Here is a 13,929-nt window from a genome sequence, read left to right on the forward strand (position 1 = left end):
GTCAGCTGTGGTCAAGCTATTTTAATTACTGCATGAAGGAGAGACAACACATCAAATATCACAGTTCTGCAGAATCTTGACTAAAATACTCAAAACAGTTGGAAGTTCTATATCAATTTTTTAGGACTCTTCCATATTGTATAAATCACAGGAAAAAAATGTTCTAATGAATTTTTATTCATCCATAAAAGTAAAACACTCAGCAAAGAAATGTAACATTAGCCCTGTTGAACAAAGGAGTTTTTAAAACGAACCCTTCTGCATTTCTTGCTACATTCAAATTGTAAAGCTAAAAAAAATAAAAATAAAAATCTGCAGACATTTAGAAAAATGTTGCGCTTCAGAAATAACTGTAGGGCTTGTTGAAAAGCAATAAATGAATAAGAAATAATTAGCTTACACAACCTGAAAGCTCAAATATTGCAATGATCAATTTGAAATCAAAAAATTAAGTCACCTGGACTCAAAACGTAACAATAATGCGTTTTTGCAGTAACACAGAAGCCGTTTCTGGTCCTGACATTTCATGTAATGGTTTCAAAACAAAAATATTTTGACCACTAGACAACTTTGATCCTGAGGTTTTTGTCCTCTTACCCAGTTTAGTTTTTTCTGTCAAGGACGCAAAGATCTCCATTATTAAAATAATGAACCTATTTTAGAGTCTTTTCAGCTCTTCAAACTATCTTTAATTTTTCATCCAGAAAGCAAAACTCAGATGACCCAACAGCTAAACGTTTGCCTCTGACAGATGTGTCAGACACACAGGCTGATCCCAGCACAACTCTGTTTAAGAAAGAATTTTTTAAGGAGTTTTCAACGTAAACTGCCTTCTCAAAACATGACTTGCTGCTACTGTTCTTCATGTGTTACATTATGTAAACAGTACTGTCAGATCTTACAGAACAAAACGGGCTACTTGAATCAGTCACTTTGGGAACTGGAATAAACTGACAGATCTGATTATTTAAGAGCTTCTTATGTCTTTAAAGACCATGCCTGAGCATGTAAGGCATCGTTTAACAATGCACATAACTAACGTATTTTGTTTGTGGATTACAAACCAGCCAGACATAACATGATGCAACTGCTACTCTGCTCTTCTGTTTGTTGCAAAAAAAAAAAAAAAAAAAAAAAGTGTCACATTTCGGCCTATTTATTAGCTTTATGACCGAGAAGACCTTCAGTACTCCTGATCCATGGCTGCCTTCATATGCCTTCAGACAACGGGTCTTACCTCAGGTCTTCTTGACACTGCTCATTCTGGTGCAGTGCTTTTGGGAAGAAAAATAACTTAATTCCCACATTTCTGCCTCGCACCCGTTCAGTCTCCTTCCCACACACAGTCACATTCACGCAGTGGGTTCCTTTGCCGCATCGTTGTTATGACCGTGATCCTGTTCTCAGACAGCTCCTGCAGCTCACTGATCAGCTCCTGCACAGATGGGCTCGGCCAAGGGTGCCCGTTGAGGTAATCTCGGAGGATGAACGAACGCTCCACGATCAGCTCCAGCCGCACCAGGTGTCGCAGCTTGTGGAGGCTCAGCAGGTCTTTCTCTGGTTCCCGGCGGAAAAATCTGCAGGAAACAGGACAGGACTCGTTAATGTACCTCAAGAGCAGGTTCACAATATCTTATAGGGTTGTAGTAAGGTCATTTTCTTGTTTGCTTGTTGAAACGTCTTTAAACAGTAAATGGACTGGTACTTAAATAGCACCTTTCTTCTCCAGCTGAGAACTCAAAGCTCTCATTCACCCAATCGAACACACACATCCATACAAGTGCTTTTCTATGCCCAGGCGCCTTAATCCAACATCTCTTACACACGCACACATCCTGATTAAGGCATCAAAGCAACTCATGGTTCAGATTCTTGCCCAATGGAAATCTGACCACTGACTTTCGGATTGGTAGACAATCCACATCCTGAGCCACTGCCACCCTCATTTACTTATTAATAGGTCTATTGTAGGTCTTTGGGTCATGTGGACCTCATACCCTGTTATACAGATACAAAAATAAAAATAAAATAAAAAAAAAGGCCTGCAGCTTTAAAAAACAAAACAGGAAACAATTTTTTCCAGGAAAAAACAAACAAACTTATAGTTAATTTAAAATAGCTGATGCTAACTGAGCAGTTGTAGGGGGGGACTTCCCGATTGACACAAGAAACAACTTGCACAAATCAAACTGCCACATCCGATCACCACTGAACGGACTAAGATTTCATCATGTATGGATGCTTTAGTGCCCTGTATATTTTGAGGCAGGTTATATAGAAGAGAAGTGCACATTTAAACAATCAGCATTTCTTAAATGACTGATTAATGCTTATTTTCATTTTTAATTAACAGTAGTTTGTGGAGACCTCTTCACTGGGATTTTATCCAAATCTTCCCTTACTTAGATCATTACATTTCTTGAAACAATTTTATTACAGGGATTAGACATTTTAAAAAAACAAAAAGAACAAACTGTTCATTCACTGCAGAAAACTGTCCCCACAGATTAGTTCCCTGCAAAATCTTGAAATGACCAAATTTATCCAAATAATTTTGGGTAACCCAAATTTTCATTATCTGATGGGATAATCTGTTAGTTGAAAATGAATCTAAAATGTTTTATAACTGAATACTTGTTTTTAGCCATTCTTAAGGAAAAACCTAATGTTCTCAAATGAGAAGACATTATGCTTTACTTTATGATAAATAATACAGTCTGATCAACATTCTCCTGCTTAGACTGCCAGGCAGAAAAACTAGGATGAACTAAGGCTCACCGTATCCTGAGTGTCTTGAGTTGAGGAAACAGCATAGGGATCCGTCTGCAGAGACTGCCACTGGAGCGGTTCTGTTCAATATCAAGGTGCTCCAGTCCTGGAACTTTAGGCGCAATAGAGTCCATGTCTTTCAGCGTTATGGCTACTCGCAGCGTCAGCCTGGTCACACTGGGTGGGATGGTGGTGGTATAGGTAGTGAGAGAATTCCCACCTACAAGGACAGAAAGCAGCACCAAGAGTTAAGGAGAAACTTGGATTTCGGGCGATCGTGGCTCGAGAGTTGGGAGTTCATCTTGTAGTTAGGTCGAGCCCTGGCTCGGACAGTCTCGGTCGTTGTGTCCTTGGGCAAGACACTTCAACTACCGCCTACTGGTGATGGCCAGAAGGGCTGATATGGCAGCCTCGCTTCTATCAGTCGGCCCCAGGGCAGCTGTGGCTACAACTGTAGCTGCCTCCACCAGTGTGTGAATGTGAGTGAATGAATGAATAGTGGAATTGTAAAGCGCTTTGAGGGTCTCGAAAAGTGCTATATAAATGCAATCCATTATTATTATTATTATTATTATTATTATTATTTCCCCCGCCTGAGGCTCAGTTCTGCTTTGAAAACCAGGAATTAAGATGCACTGACATTGCCAAATAAACTGCATATAACGATGCAGAAAGATGCTTTTTAAACCTGCGCAAAAAATATTAGTTGCCTAACAATTATGCAGTTGTCCCAGACCAACTAAAAGAAACCCACACAAACTGCAGAACAGCAGAGTTACTCACCGATGATAGTGAGAGATTTTAAGTGTTGCAGAGGACTCAGCCAGGCCTGCAGGCGACACTCAACGCCCTCTCTGATGTACCTGTACCTGACGGCCAGCGACTCAAGAGAGGTGAGACTTCTCAGCGCATTCTCTGACAGGGTGGTTTCTGGGTAATCCACCAGTTCCAGAGTGGTCAGCACAGGGCCACCGTAGCAGAACACTGCAGGACCAAAAAGTATGTTTATTTCTATATCCTAGCACAGGGGCGTCCAACTCCAGTCCTCGAGAGCTACTGTCCTGCAGCTTTTAGATGCATCCCTACTCCAACACAGGTGAATTAAATGATTGGATTACCTCTTCAGCATGCCATCAAGTTTGGCAAAGTCCTGGTAACAAGCCATTCATTTGATTCAGGTGTGTCAGAACAAGGATGCATCTAAAAGCTACAGGACAGTGGCTCTCAAGGACTGGAGGTGGACACAACGGACTTTGACCACAGTGCTGCACAGCAAATAAAACCATCTGCAGTTGTAATAGTAGAAAACGTTGGGTAAAAGTTGCAGCAATTAAGTAAGAAACAGAACACTGCAGTATGCAGTAAGGGAAACTTGTCTTTAGTCACTATTTGTACATGACCTAATCTGCAGCTTGGCAGCAGAAGTATTTTTCTTTTGTTTAATCAGCCCTTTCAGGATATGTTAGTTTGTTGATATAGTGGCACAGCCATCTCATTATGCTGGATACTTTGTAATAAAAGCATTTACACAAACTAATCTGTTTGGCTTTGTTCTTCTCCTGGTTCTTACCATTGTTGCTGCGCTCGTCCCTCTGGCCCTCGTTTGGAGACAACGCACACTGCTTAAGCTGATGCAGTGGACAATGAGGCCCACTGTGTCAAATGCAGCACCGAGATACAGTAATACTAGTACAGCAGATTGGCCATATGTATCAAAACTGCAGTATCAAAACAAATTTCTCCAACACACTAAATTAAGTCTAAAATTTGGATTTTGAGTCATTTTCCTTTCCACTGCCATGTTTAAAACAAGCTGTCCCTGTCACTAAACAAATATTTGAAATTGTCATTTGAGGTAAAGTGAACTGACCAGCAGTAGTTCGTGTGATTAGGCTAGATCGCGGATTGCATTCAAGGTTTGTCTATGTGTAAGAGTGCAGGTGCAAAGCACACGTCTACAAAAAGTTGTTTCAACCTAGACAAATTCCCAGGAAAAACTCAGGGCTATGTGGCAACTTCAGCGTCGTCTGTACTGGGATTTGTAATGCTGTAACATAATGTACACTTACAAATAATAGTCATAAACATTATCCTAAACACACTGCATTGGTGTTACTGGTGTTGCAAGTTTGCAAATAGGGCATTTTTATGTAATTTACAAGCTAGAGCATATCTATGTGCAATATTAGAATATTTAACGTTTGTTAATAGTGACCTCCTGAGCCAACGTGCGTTAGGTCTCTTGATGGATGTGAAGGACAGCATAGAAAATCTTGAGGACAATGGCACAGTTCTTGGCTTACCAGCTCTAAAGCCTGGTTTTGATGCTTTGATAGCCTATACCACAGCAGTTTCCCGTTGGATGAGTGACGAGACTCACCTGGTTGGTCCGGGTCCGCTGGGTTGAAATAATCATCTGGCAGGGGCTCCGGCGGCTCCCCTTTCATCCCCCAGGATAGGTGTTTGAGCTTGGTCAGGTTCAGAAGCAGGTTGTGGAAAACACTGCAGGGCACCGGCCTGACCGTGTCCAGCCCGTAGCCCTCTCCCTGCTGGTGGAAGAGCAAGTACCGCAGGTTGACCAGGTGCGACACGCTGTTGATGAACTGCACCGTGTTGGGCAGACGGACGTTGCACACGCTTAACTGAGTCAGCCGCCTCCCCAGCTGGACTGCCAGATTGTGCCCCAGAACCGGCTCGTCCCAGATAGCGTTTCGCACCCCGACACCCCTCAGGTCGGGGAACCTGGAAAGGGCGTCCAAGTATTTCTCCTTATACTGCCGTCCTCCGTCCACAAACACAATGGTGGAGAGTGACGGGAGGAACTTCACGAGGCGTCGCCACTCTTTGCGCCCCAAATGCCGCACCGTTACTCGGGTGAGACTGCGGTAGTTTAAAGTGTCCCAGAAGCCGTACGTATAACGTCGGAGGTCGGACAGCACTACCGTGTAGTCTCTCCACAGAGACGGGTGGTCGACGAGATTCTTTAGGTGCTTGCAGCAGAAGCGGACAGTGTGTTTTTCCTCCGTGTTCAGGTAGCTGAGAACATAGACCCAAACTTCTGGTGGCAAAAGCTGTATCTGTTCCATAGTTAATGTTACTACCCGATCCGTACCGGAAACCCGATCGGTACCCCGCATGCGCGAAAGGTTTCTACTTCCGGTCGTAGCGTTTTACGATAGTTCTGGGTCAGAGTATCTGTTAAGATGTTAAGAATAACAAGTATATCTTAAAATGTTTGCAATAATGAAGCATTTCAGTACAATGTAGACAAAAACGAAAAATAAAAAGATAGTTACGGATCAGGACTCCCCGATCCTTACTGCGCATGTACAGGTGTTTTCTTCTTCTTCTGTTCGTTTAATGGCAGTGTACTCCCCAGTGTACGAGGATACCGCCACCTGCTGACCGAGCGAATAAACCCTATTATAAACTGAATTAGCGTCATTACAAACGTGTGTTAAATTTGATTTAGCGATAGTCGAGTGTGTTTATGCTTGTCTGTGAGGAGAGGATTGTTGGAATAGTGATGATGATGTGCGCTATCACTGTCAATTGTCAGTAAACACTTCATCTGGCTGATGAATCTACACGTGAGATATTACAAAGTCTGCATTATTAACTCTGTAATTAGGCGCCATTCTTCTTATTTTACGGCGCTGTTGCTCAATCGGGGGACGCTCTGTTGAGGAGAAAAGCATGAATTTCTTTGTATACGGATTATCCATTGTTTAAATGTCCCGGGCTGTCGAAGAGGAGGCAGAGCTGTTGAGAAATGCTAGGAGCTAACTGGGCGCTAACCGTATCTTTTTTTTTTTTTTTTTTTAATACTTTAATTAAATTTATGCACATATTACAATCTCTCGTTGGGAGACAACATTTGTGCAACAACATCTTGAAAAGGTTGAATAAGAAATCAAACGGGAAAAAAAACACATATATACATATACATAAATATATGAAGGCCATTTTTATGACATATAACAGTTTCCTTTCTGCGAACACTTTAACATACATGTGGCTTACTTAGTACACCAAAAACACAATCATTAAAAGGATAGAGATTGAGTCCCATTGTCGCATATCAAAGCAGCCTCTTTACATGAATCCCTCAGTAATTCTAAAGATGACAAAAAAGATTTTAATTCAATTTTCAATACAGTTAGGGAAGGTCTTTTACTTTGCCATTTGCATTTGTGTATGTGGTATTTGCCCATAATTATCACCACCTTGTGTAGCATGGACAGTTCCTTAGATGGATCACCATTATTATATAAAACTTGTGTTAGAGTCAGTGGGGTCATCCCATCTATTCTTATACTCAACCAGTCTACTAGATCTTGCCAAAAGTCAGTTGTTACTGAGCAGGAAAAAAACAAATGATCAATACTTTCCGCATTTTGTGAACAAAATCCACATGGCTCTACCTCAAACCCAAACCTTTTTTTAAGCATTTCAGCTGCTGGGTAATATCCATTAATTATTTTAAATTGCATTTCTTTGACTTTGGGGGGGATAGGCCATTTTAAAAAGTGCGTATATTTGTTCGTTATTTTAACATTACTCCCTTTTAGTTTTGTGTTACTATTAAAGTCGTGAAATAATTTGTTTTTAAATATCTTGTTCATGGTTTTATTATTACAGTTTTTATCCGTCAAAAGAATCTGGTTTAGATGTAAAGAAGGTAGACTAATTTGTGCCTTAGAGTAATACAAATAACCTTGAATCAAACTCAACAGAGGTAAGGGGATTGCCTTACAAACCTTGTCATATTCTCTAAGGGAACACTGAATGTTAAACTTAGCATTAAAAACACCCACTGAGAGAAACTGACCCCTTTCATCAAGTAAGTCTGTTATAAAGATTATGTTTTTTTCAAACCACTCTTTAATAAACAATGACTTCTTATTAATTGTAATTGTTCTGTTATTCCACAAGGTGGAGCAATGTGGTGAAAAGTTATGGGCAAACACCATCTTCCAATAAGACAAGACCTGCTTATGATATTCTGACAGTTTCACAGGCAACTTCAATATATCAAAATCACATTTCAGGAGAAAATCCAACCCTCCCACCTTTTTGAAAATATTTTTTGGGATATGGAACCATATGGAGTCAGGTTTCAAGAGGAAGGCTTTTATCCAGTTTATTTTAAATACTCCAACCATTGATTGAAAATCAATTGACTTTATACCACCTTTAGCGTAATCTTTGACAAGTTGTGATTTTTTTAATGTAATGTGTTTTATTGCGCCAAATGAATTGATAGATTATAGAGTTAATCTTTTTAATGCTTTTCGGGGTAATGTATAGTGAGTATGCTGGATAAACCATCTTTGAGACGCCCTCTGATTTGGATAATAGATTGCGTCCAAAAATTGTAATATCTCTCGTCAACCAATGATTTAGTGTTTTGGACATGCCATCAATTTTGTCTTTTAGGTTTTTTGATTCTCTAGTGTTGATGTCTTTGTCTAAATAGATGCCTAGATACTTAACTTCATTTTTCACTGGAATCGTCCTCATGCTATTTTCCAAACAATCATAAAGTGGCAAAAGTTCACACTTCTTTAGGTTCAGACACAAGCCTGAAGCTTTAGAAAAAATTGAAATGACATTCAATGCTTTCTCGAGTATTGATTTATCCTTTAAAAATATTACTGTGTCATCTGCAAACTGACTTATTTTCAGTTCAATATCAAAAATGTTTATTCCTTCGATGTCTGAATGGTTCACAATGAGGTAAGCCATTAATTGAGTGCAAAGAATAAATAATTTTGGAGAAATTGGGCAACCCTGTCGAATTCCACAGAATATGTCTATCCTAGATGTTATGCCTGGATTGAGCGAAACATAACTATAAATTTGCTTGTAGAACAGTTTGATCACTTTGCAAAATTTGTTTCCAAATCCAAAAAGTTCTAAAGATCTAAATAAAAAATTATGGTCTATTGAATCAAATGCTTTAAAAAAGTCAATAAATAGTATTAAACTTTCTGAATTAATAAAGGATCGATAGTCAATCATATCTAATATTAATCTTATGTTATTATGAATCTGCCTTCCTTTAATAAACTCTGATTGGCACTCATCAATCAATTTGGTTAAGACGCTTTTAAGCCTATTTGCATATACTAAGGCTAATAATTTGTAGTCGTTACATAAAAGTGTTATGGGTCTCCAATTGTCTAGCATTTGTAGATCTTTGTTTGGTTTGGGTAATAAGGTTATTAATCCTGTTTTCATTGTTGGGGATAGTTCTTCATTTTTTAAACAATCCAAAAAGCCATTAAATAACAAATCTTTAATGTCTTGCCAAAAGGTTTTATAAAATTCAATCGTTAAACCATCAATTCCAGGCGATTTTCCATTTTTCATTTGTTTTAGAGCTGTATCTAATTCGGATATTTTCAAATCTTCTTCTAACCATGTTTTATCATCCTCTTCCAATTTTTTAACCTGATCTTTAATCATATCAAAAAAGATATCTGCATTTTCTTTTTCAGTTCTTGATTTATACAGATTACTATAGAACATGTTAATTTCCTCACTTATTTTGTTTGGTTCCTCAATTATAGTACCATCCTTACTCAATTTAGTTATTTTTTTCTTTGTTTGTCTACGCTTCTCTAGACTATAGAAATAAGATGAATTTTTTTCTCCATGTTCAATCCACTTGGCTCTAGACCTTACATATGCTCCTTTAGCTTTAATCAAGTACACCTCATCTAGCTTATTTTTGTAAAGATTGTAAGCGTTCTGACTCTTCCGCAGTCATACAGGGTTTACCACATAATAAATGAATTTGTTCAATTCGATTTTTCTGTTCACATACGCGTAGGGCAGACACTTTCTTTCCCGTTTCTATAGCTAATTGTTTCACATTATATTTAAACCATTCCCATTTACTGACATTAGTCATGCTCATATTGTTAATTTCTGATTTAAGTTCTTTAACTTGTTTACAGAAGTCTTCGTTTTGTAATAAACTATTGTTAAATTTCCATATGTTGTCAGATCTTTGTTGTTTACGTAGAGATAATAAGAGACTTATCAGACAATGATCAGTAAGTGGGGTTGACTGGGTCTCACATTTCGTAACATATGATGATACTGTTTGGGAGACAAGCCAATAATCTAATCTTGAACATACATTTTTATTTGATGGACTAAACCAAGTATATTTCTTCGTATTTGGGTTTGTCATCCTCCAATAATCGATCATATTGGTTGTCGTACAAAAGTCACAAATAATGCTATCGTGTTCTGGTTGATTTCCTCTTTGTGGTTGTCTGTCAAGCCATGAGTTAGGAGCCAGGTTAAAATCGCCTCCAGTTATCACCTGGGTAGAACCATATGTAGTACTCCACTTTGCAATTAATTTACTTAAGTTAGACATCATATTTCTATTTAGCGACCTGTTATTGTATCCATACACGTTAATAAGAATAATTTTCTGTTCACAGACTTCTACCAACACCATGATCCAATGCCCCATTCCGTCGCTTTTATGATCAATAACTCTCCCTGCAAATTTGTTGAATAAGATCATAACTCCTGCTGAGTGAGTAGTACCATGTGAATAAAGAATACTATCTCCCCATTGATGTTTCCAAAATGTTTCCTCTTCCTTACCAGAATGTGTTTCTTGTAAAAACAAAATGTTTGCCTTAATTTCCTTGCAGAATAAGAACATGGCCTTACGTTTGACATTGTTTTTTAAGCCTCGAACATTTAAGGAACTTAATAGAACAGCCATCTATAAAATAAAGAAAAAACAAAAACAAAAACGCAAGAACAAAATACAAAACAAGAACAGTAACGGCTTCCTTGGCACTTACTAGAAGAAAAAAAAAGTGCTTGAAGCAGGAATAAGCCTAGTGTCCTACCTATGTAATCATAACAGTACTCCGACCCTATCACAGTACTACCCCTTTATATATGCGGCAATTTTAGCTCTGTATAGCTCACATTTAACTACGACTTTGCTTTTTGACCCTCTCCTATTTTTTATTTGTGTATTTTTAACAGATATGTATATATAAACATATATATACACACATACATACCCACATTTTATGGTTAACTTGTAGTGACTTCTTCAAGTGCATCTCACAGATCGATCCTTTTACCGTCTATTATTGCATAACCCTCCTTTAGGAATGCTCTTTTGCCGTTGTTTCGAGCTTCCTGCACCTTGGGCCACAGCTTGATCCGAGCTTCACGGTCTTCTTTGGAGAAGTCTTCTTTAAATTTTATGTTCAGTTCTTTGCAGACCCTGGCCTCTTTGGATTTCCTCCATACTTCATCCCTTGCCGTCCTCATGCTGAACTGTATGATGATTGGTCTTGGCACCTTGTTGCTCACTGCATTGTCTTTCTTCCCCAGTCGGTGTACTGTATCAACCATGAGCTGCAGTTTTTCCACTGATACAGGAACCACTCTTGTTAGAATGCCGATCACTGTTTCACGTGTATTCTCGTTGTCCTTCTCTGTCAGACCCAAAATTCTGAGGTCCCATCTTCTGCGGTAACGTGCACTCTCCCGACAGCTCTCCTTTAATTCTTTGTTTTCCTTCATCAGCGACTCCACCTTCGTCGTCAGCTTGTCAATTTCCTCTCTGTTTTTTTGGGTCGCCTGTGTATTTACTTCAATGCGTTGTTCGAAGGCTTCCAACTTCTTTTCAAGCGAATCAAACCTTTCCTCGCATCTCTTTGTGAAGCCAAGTAAAACTTCATACACATTCTCGATGCTCACCTGCTTCTCAGTTATTTTGCTTTTCATTTTTTTGGGATTGGGACTTGGTAACGGAGTGTGGTCACCTATGGGTCTTCCGATCTCTTTCTGAAGTTCCATCTCTTCTATATCTTCATCCTCACATGCTTCCCGCATAGCAGCAAGGTTGTAATCATGGTCGGAGAGGCTACCTGTTAGCTTGGGGTTAGCCATTTTTATCGCTCTAAGTTTATCTTTCTGTCTGCCTGAAGGTCTGTCAAAGTAACTTCCAGGGGGTTTCGCTTGCGTTCTACTTCCTTTGGAGTAACAGTTTGTCAGTAAAGTATTTTTTAGGACATCAAAATCACGTTTCTTAATCAGACCCGCAGATTGTACAACCGCTTATTCCGCCATCTTTCTCTCCCCCGGGCGCTAACCGTATCATTCAAATATATTGAATTTCGCAATGTTGGCAAAGAGAGGAAGTAACGTAAGATTTGCGCATGCGGGGTACCGATCGGGTTTCCGGTACGGATCCGTACCGGAAACCCGAGTTTCAAGTGCTATAGTCTTGCTAAAAAAAAAAAGACTTCTATAAATTATTATTATCATTTCGTTTCAACAGGTATACTGGAAACCGATCTGCAAGCAGAGCTTTAGTCCTCATAATGTTGTATTTGTATGTTGAATGTTGTATTTAGGGGGAAAAAAATCTTCATTTTATGGAAACAGGCCCAAAAAAATGAATGTGGTCGGAAATTCAATAACCGAATTAAAGTCGCTCAACATCACAATCTGGAATGTTTTTATCAAGGAATTTCATTTATGATGTCTATGTAGTCCTTTATTTTTTGTCCAATGTCTGATATGTCCTTTGAAATTGTTATGCCGTATATATAGTTATATGGCGTTTGTTTTAGTTTTTTTTGTTTGTTTGCTTTTGTATCAACAGCTATAGTCACCTTGGGGAAAAACGCGTGAGGCCAAGCAGCCAGACCCAGCTAGGTCTGGATTCTTGGATCCAGAAGTTTCTTCCCTTTCATGGATTATTCATTATAATATTTAGAATTTATTCAGTGTATTATGAGAACTACAAAGATGAGATAATGCTGCAGGTTTCCATTCAGGTTCAGTTGTGCTGCATTGTAGTCACCTGCAGGAAACCAGAGCAAAACAGAAAGAGGCATTATCACCAGTATTTTCATCAGCTGCCTTAATGTTTGACAGATTAGTACTTGTTGTTAAGCTGTATAGAGTAGTGCACATGTAGGCTAGATTTGTGAACAATACATCATTAAGAATCATTCAGACTGATTTGAAACCTGAACATTTGAAATAAACTCAGTAAAAAAACCAAACAAAAAAACCCACTGGAACAGCTGGCTTACAGTTTGTGAGTGTCAGCCGAGAATACTGTGAGAATATTTACAGTCCTCTCAGTAATTTATCTTTTTTAAAATTCTGTGTTAATGCAGGCGTTAATACAGGATTGTCGAAGTGTATGCTTCTATTTATTTTAGTGTTGCTCTCCTTAAAAGTGTGGAGAGAGGCAGAAACATGTTGCTGTTTGCAGATCTTTAATAGTGCAATCTGCAAAGAATCTGAAGAAGAGAGAGAGATGAGAGATAGCCTTTATTTGTCAGTTGCAGGTCTTTTGCCCACAACCGAGATGACAGACCTTGCCGACCGTACATACAATACAAACATCACATTGGGGAGACAGGTCAGGCCAGGTAGCGAGGAAAAAAAACATTGAAATGTGGAACACAAAAGGATAATACAGGAATGCACAGGTATCAACACACCATAACACAATAAACACAGACAAGCAACATGGGAAAGAGTTCCAGTGTGTACATCTGATCTGGGACCGCTGCAATCTTTCGACTGCGCCTCCAGCTGACCCGATGTCTACATCATGGGGGAGGTAAGCATTGGAGGTGGCGTTGGATAGGGAGGGTGATGCGTCGGTGAGTGCTTATCAGTATATGTATGTGTGTGCGTGTCCATAGTTCAGCTGAGACAGTGTCCTTCGCCCTGCCAGGCTAAGTAAACAGTCTTCCAGCCAACCCAGGTGGCCTTGTAGGGAATGGGAAGGAACAGTCTAAACACAGTCGTTATCAGGGAGTTTTTGTTCGGCTCCAGCCTTGAGCTCCGGCCTTGAGCCCACAGCTGGTGCCGAAGGGGTAGCCGCATTATGATGGTAATTTTTCTTTTGCAAACAACTCATGAGAATTTCAAGCTGTTTTTAACACTCCGAGTCCAGCATAATGCATAATATTCACAATAAGTGCAGTAACAGTTATTAGTTAGTGACCTGGGAGGCCCGATGACTCTCTATTTGTAAACAATTATTAGAAGCGAACATGCTTCAGGTCAGTACAGTCAATGAAGTACAGCTAATGTTTGAACTTCAAACAGACTTCCAACTTTGTCTGACATCATAAA

The 13,929-nt window shown here is 39.3% G+C and overlaps 1 protein-coding gene across 1 annotated transcript; it reads right to left on the bottom strand.

Moving 5' to 3' along the window:
* Positions 1 to 6: 6 nt before the first annotated feature.
* On the bottom strand, positions 7 to 5,906 carry LOC146685510 (uncharacterized). Its single transcript, XM_085441281.1, has 4 exons — positions 5,150 to 5,906; positions 3,553 to 3,753; positions 2,779 to 2,989; positions 7 to 1,577 (listed from the first exon to the last, which is right to left on the bottom strand). The coding sequence occupies exons 1-4, from the start codon at positions 5,904 to 5,906 to the stop codon at positions 1,325 to 1,327; spliced, it is 1,422 nt and encodes a 473-aa protein (XP_085297407.1). The 3' UTR covers positions 7 to 1,324.
* Between the last annotated feature and the right edge of the window lie 8,023 nt (positions 5,907 to 13,929).

Source organism: Copadichromis virginalis, linkage group LG19 (genome assembly GCF_057382275.1).
Source record: "Copadichromis virginalis isolate Kocher_CV1m ecotype Utaka linkage group LG19, C_Virginalis_male_GT1.1, whole genome shotgun sequence".
NCBI classification, from domain to species: Eukaryota; Metazoa; Chordata; class Actinopteri; order Cichliformes; family Cichlidae; genus Copadichromis; species Copadichromis virginalis.

Bases quoted from the DNA above. Each gene is read 5' to 3' on its own strand.
- LOC146685510 (XM_085441281.1), bottom strand. From the start codon at position 5,906: ATGCGGGGTACCGATCGGGTTTCCGGTACGGATCGGGTAGTAACATTA. The intron at 3,754-5,149 runs GTGAGTCTCGTC...TTGGTCCTGCAG, and splicing joins AGCGGACCCGGACCAACCAG to TGTTCTGCTACGGTGGCCCT. The intron at 1,578-2,778 runs GTGAGCCTTAGT...TGTTTCCTGCAG, and splicing joins CTCAAGACACTCAGGATACG to ATTTTTCCGCCGGGAACCAG.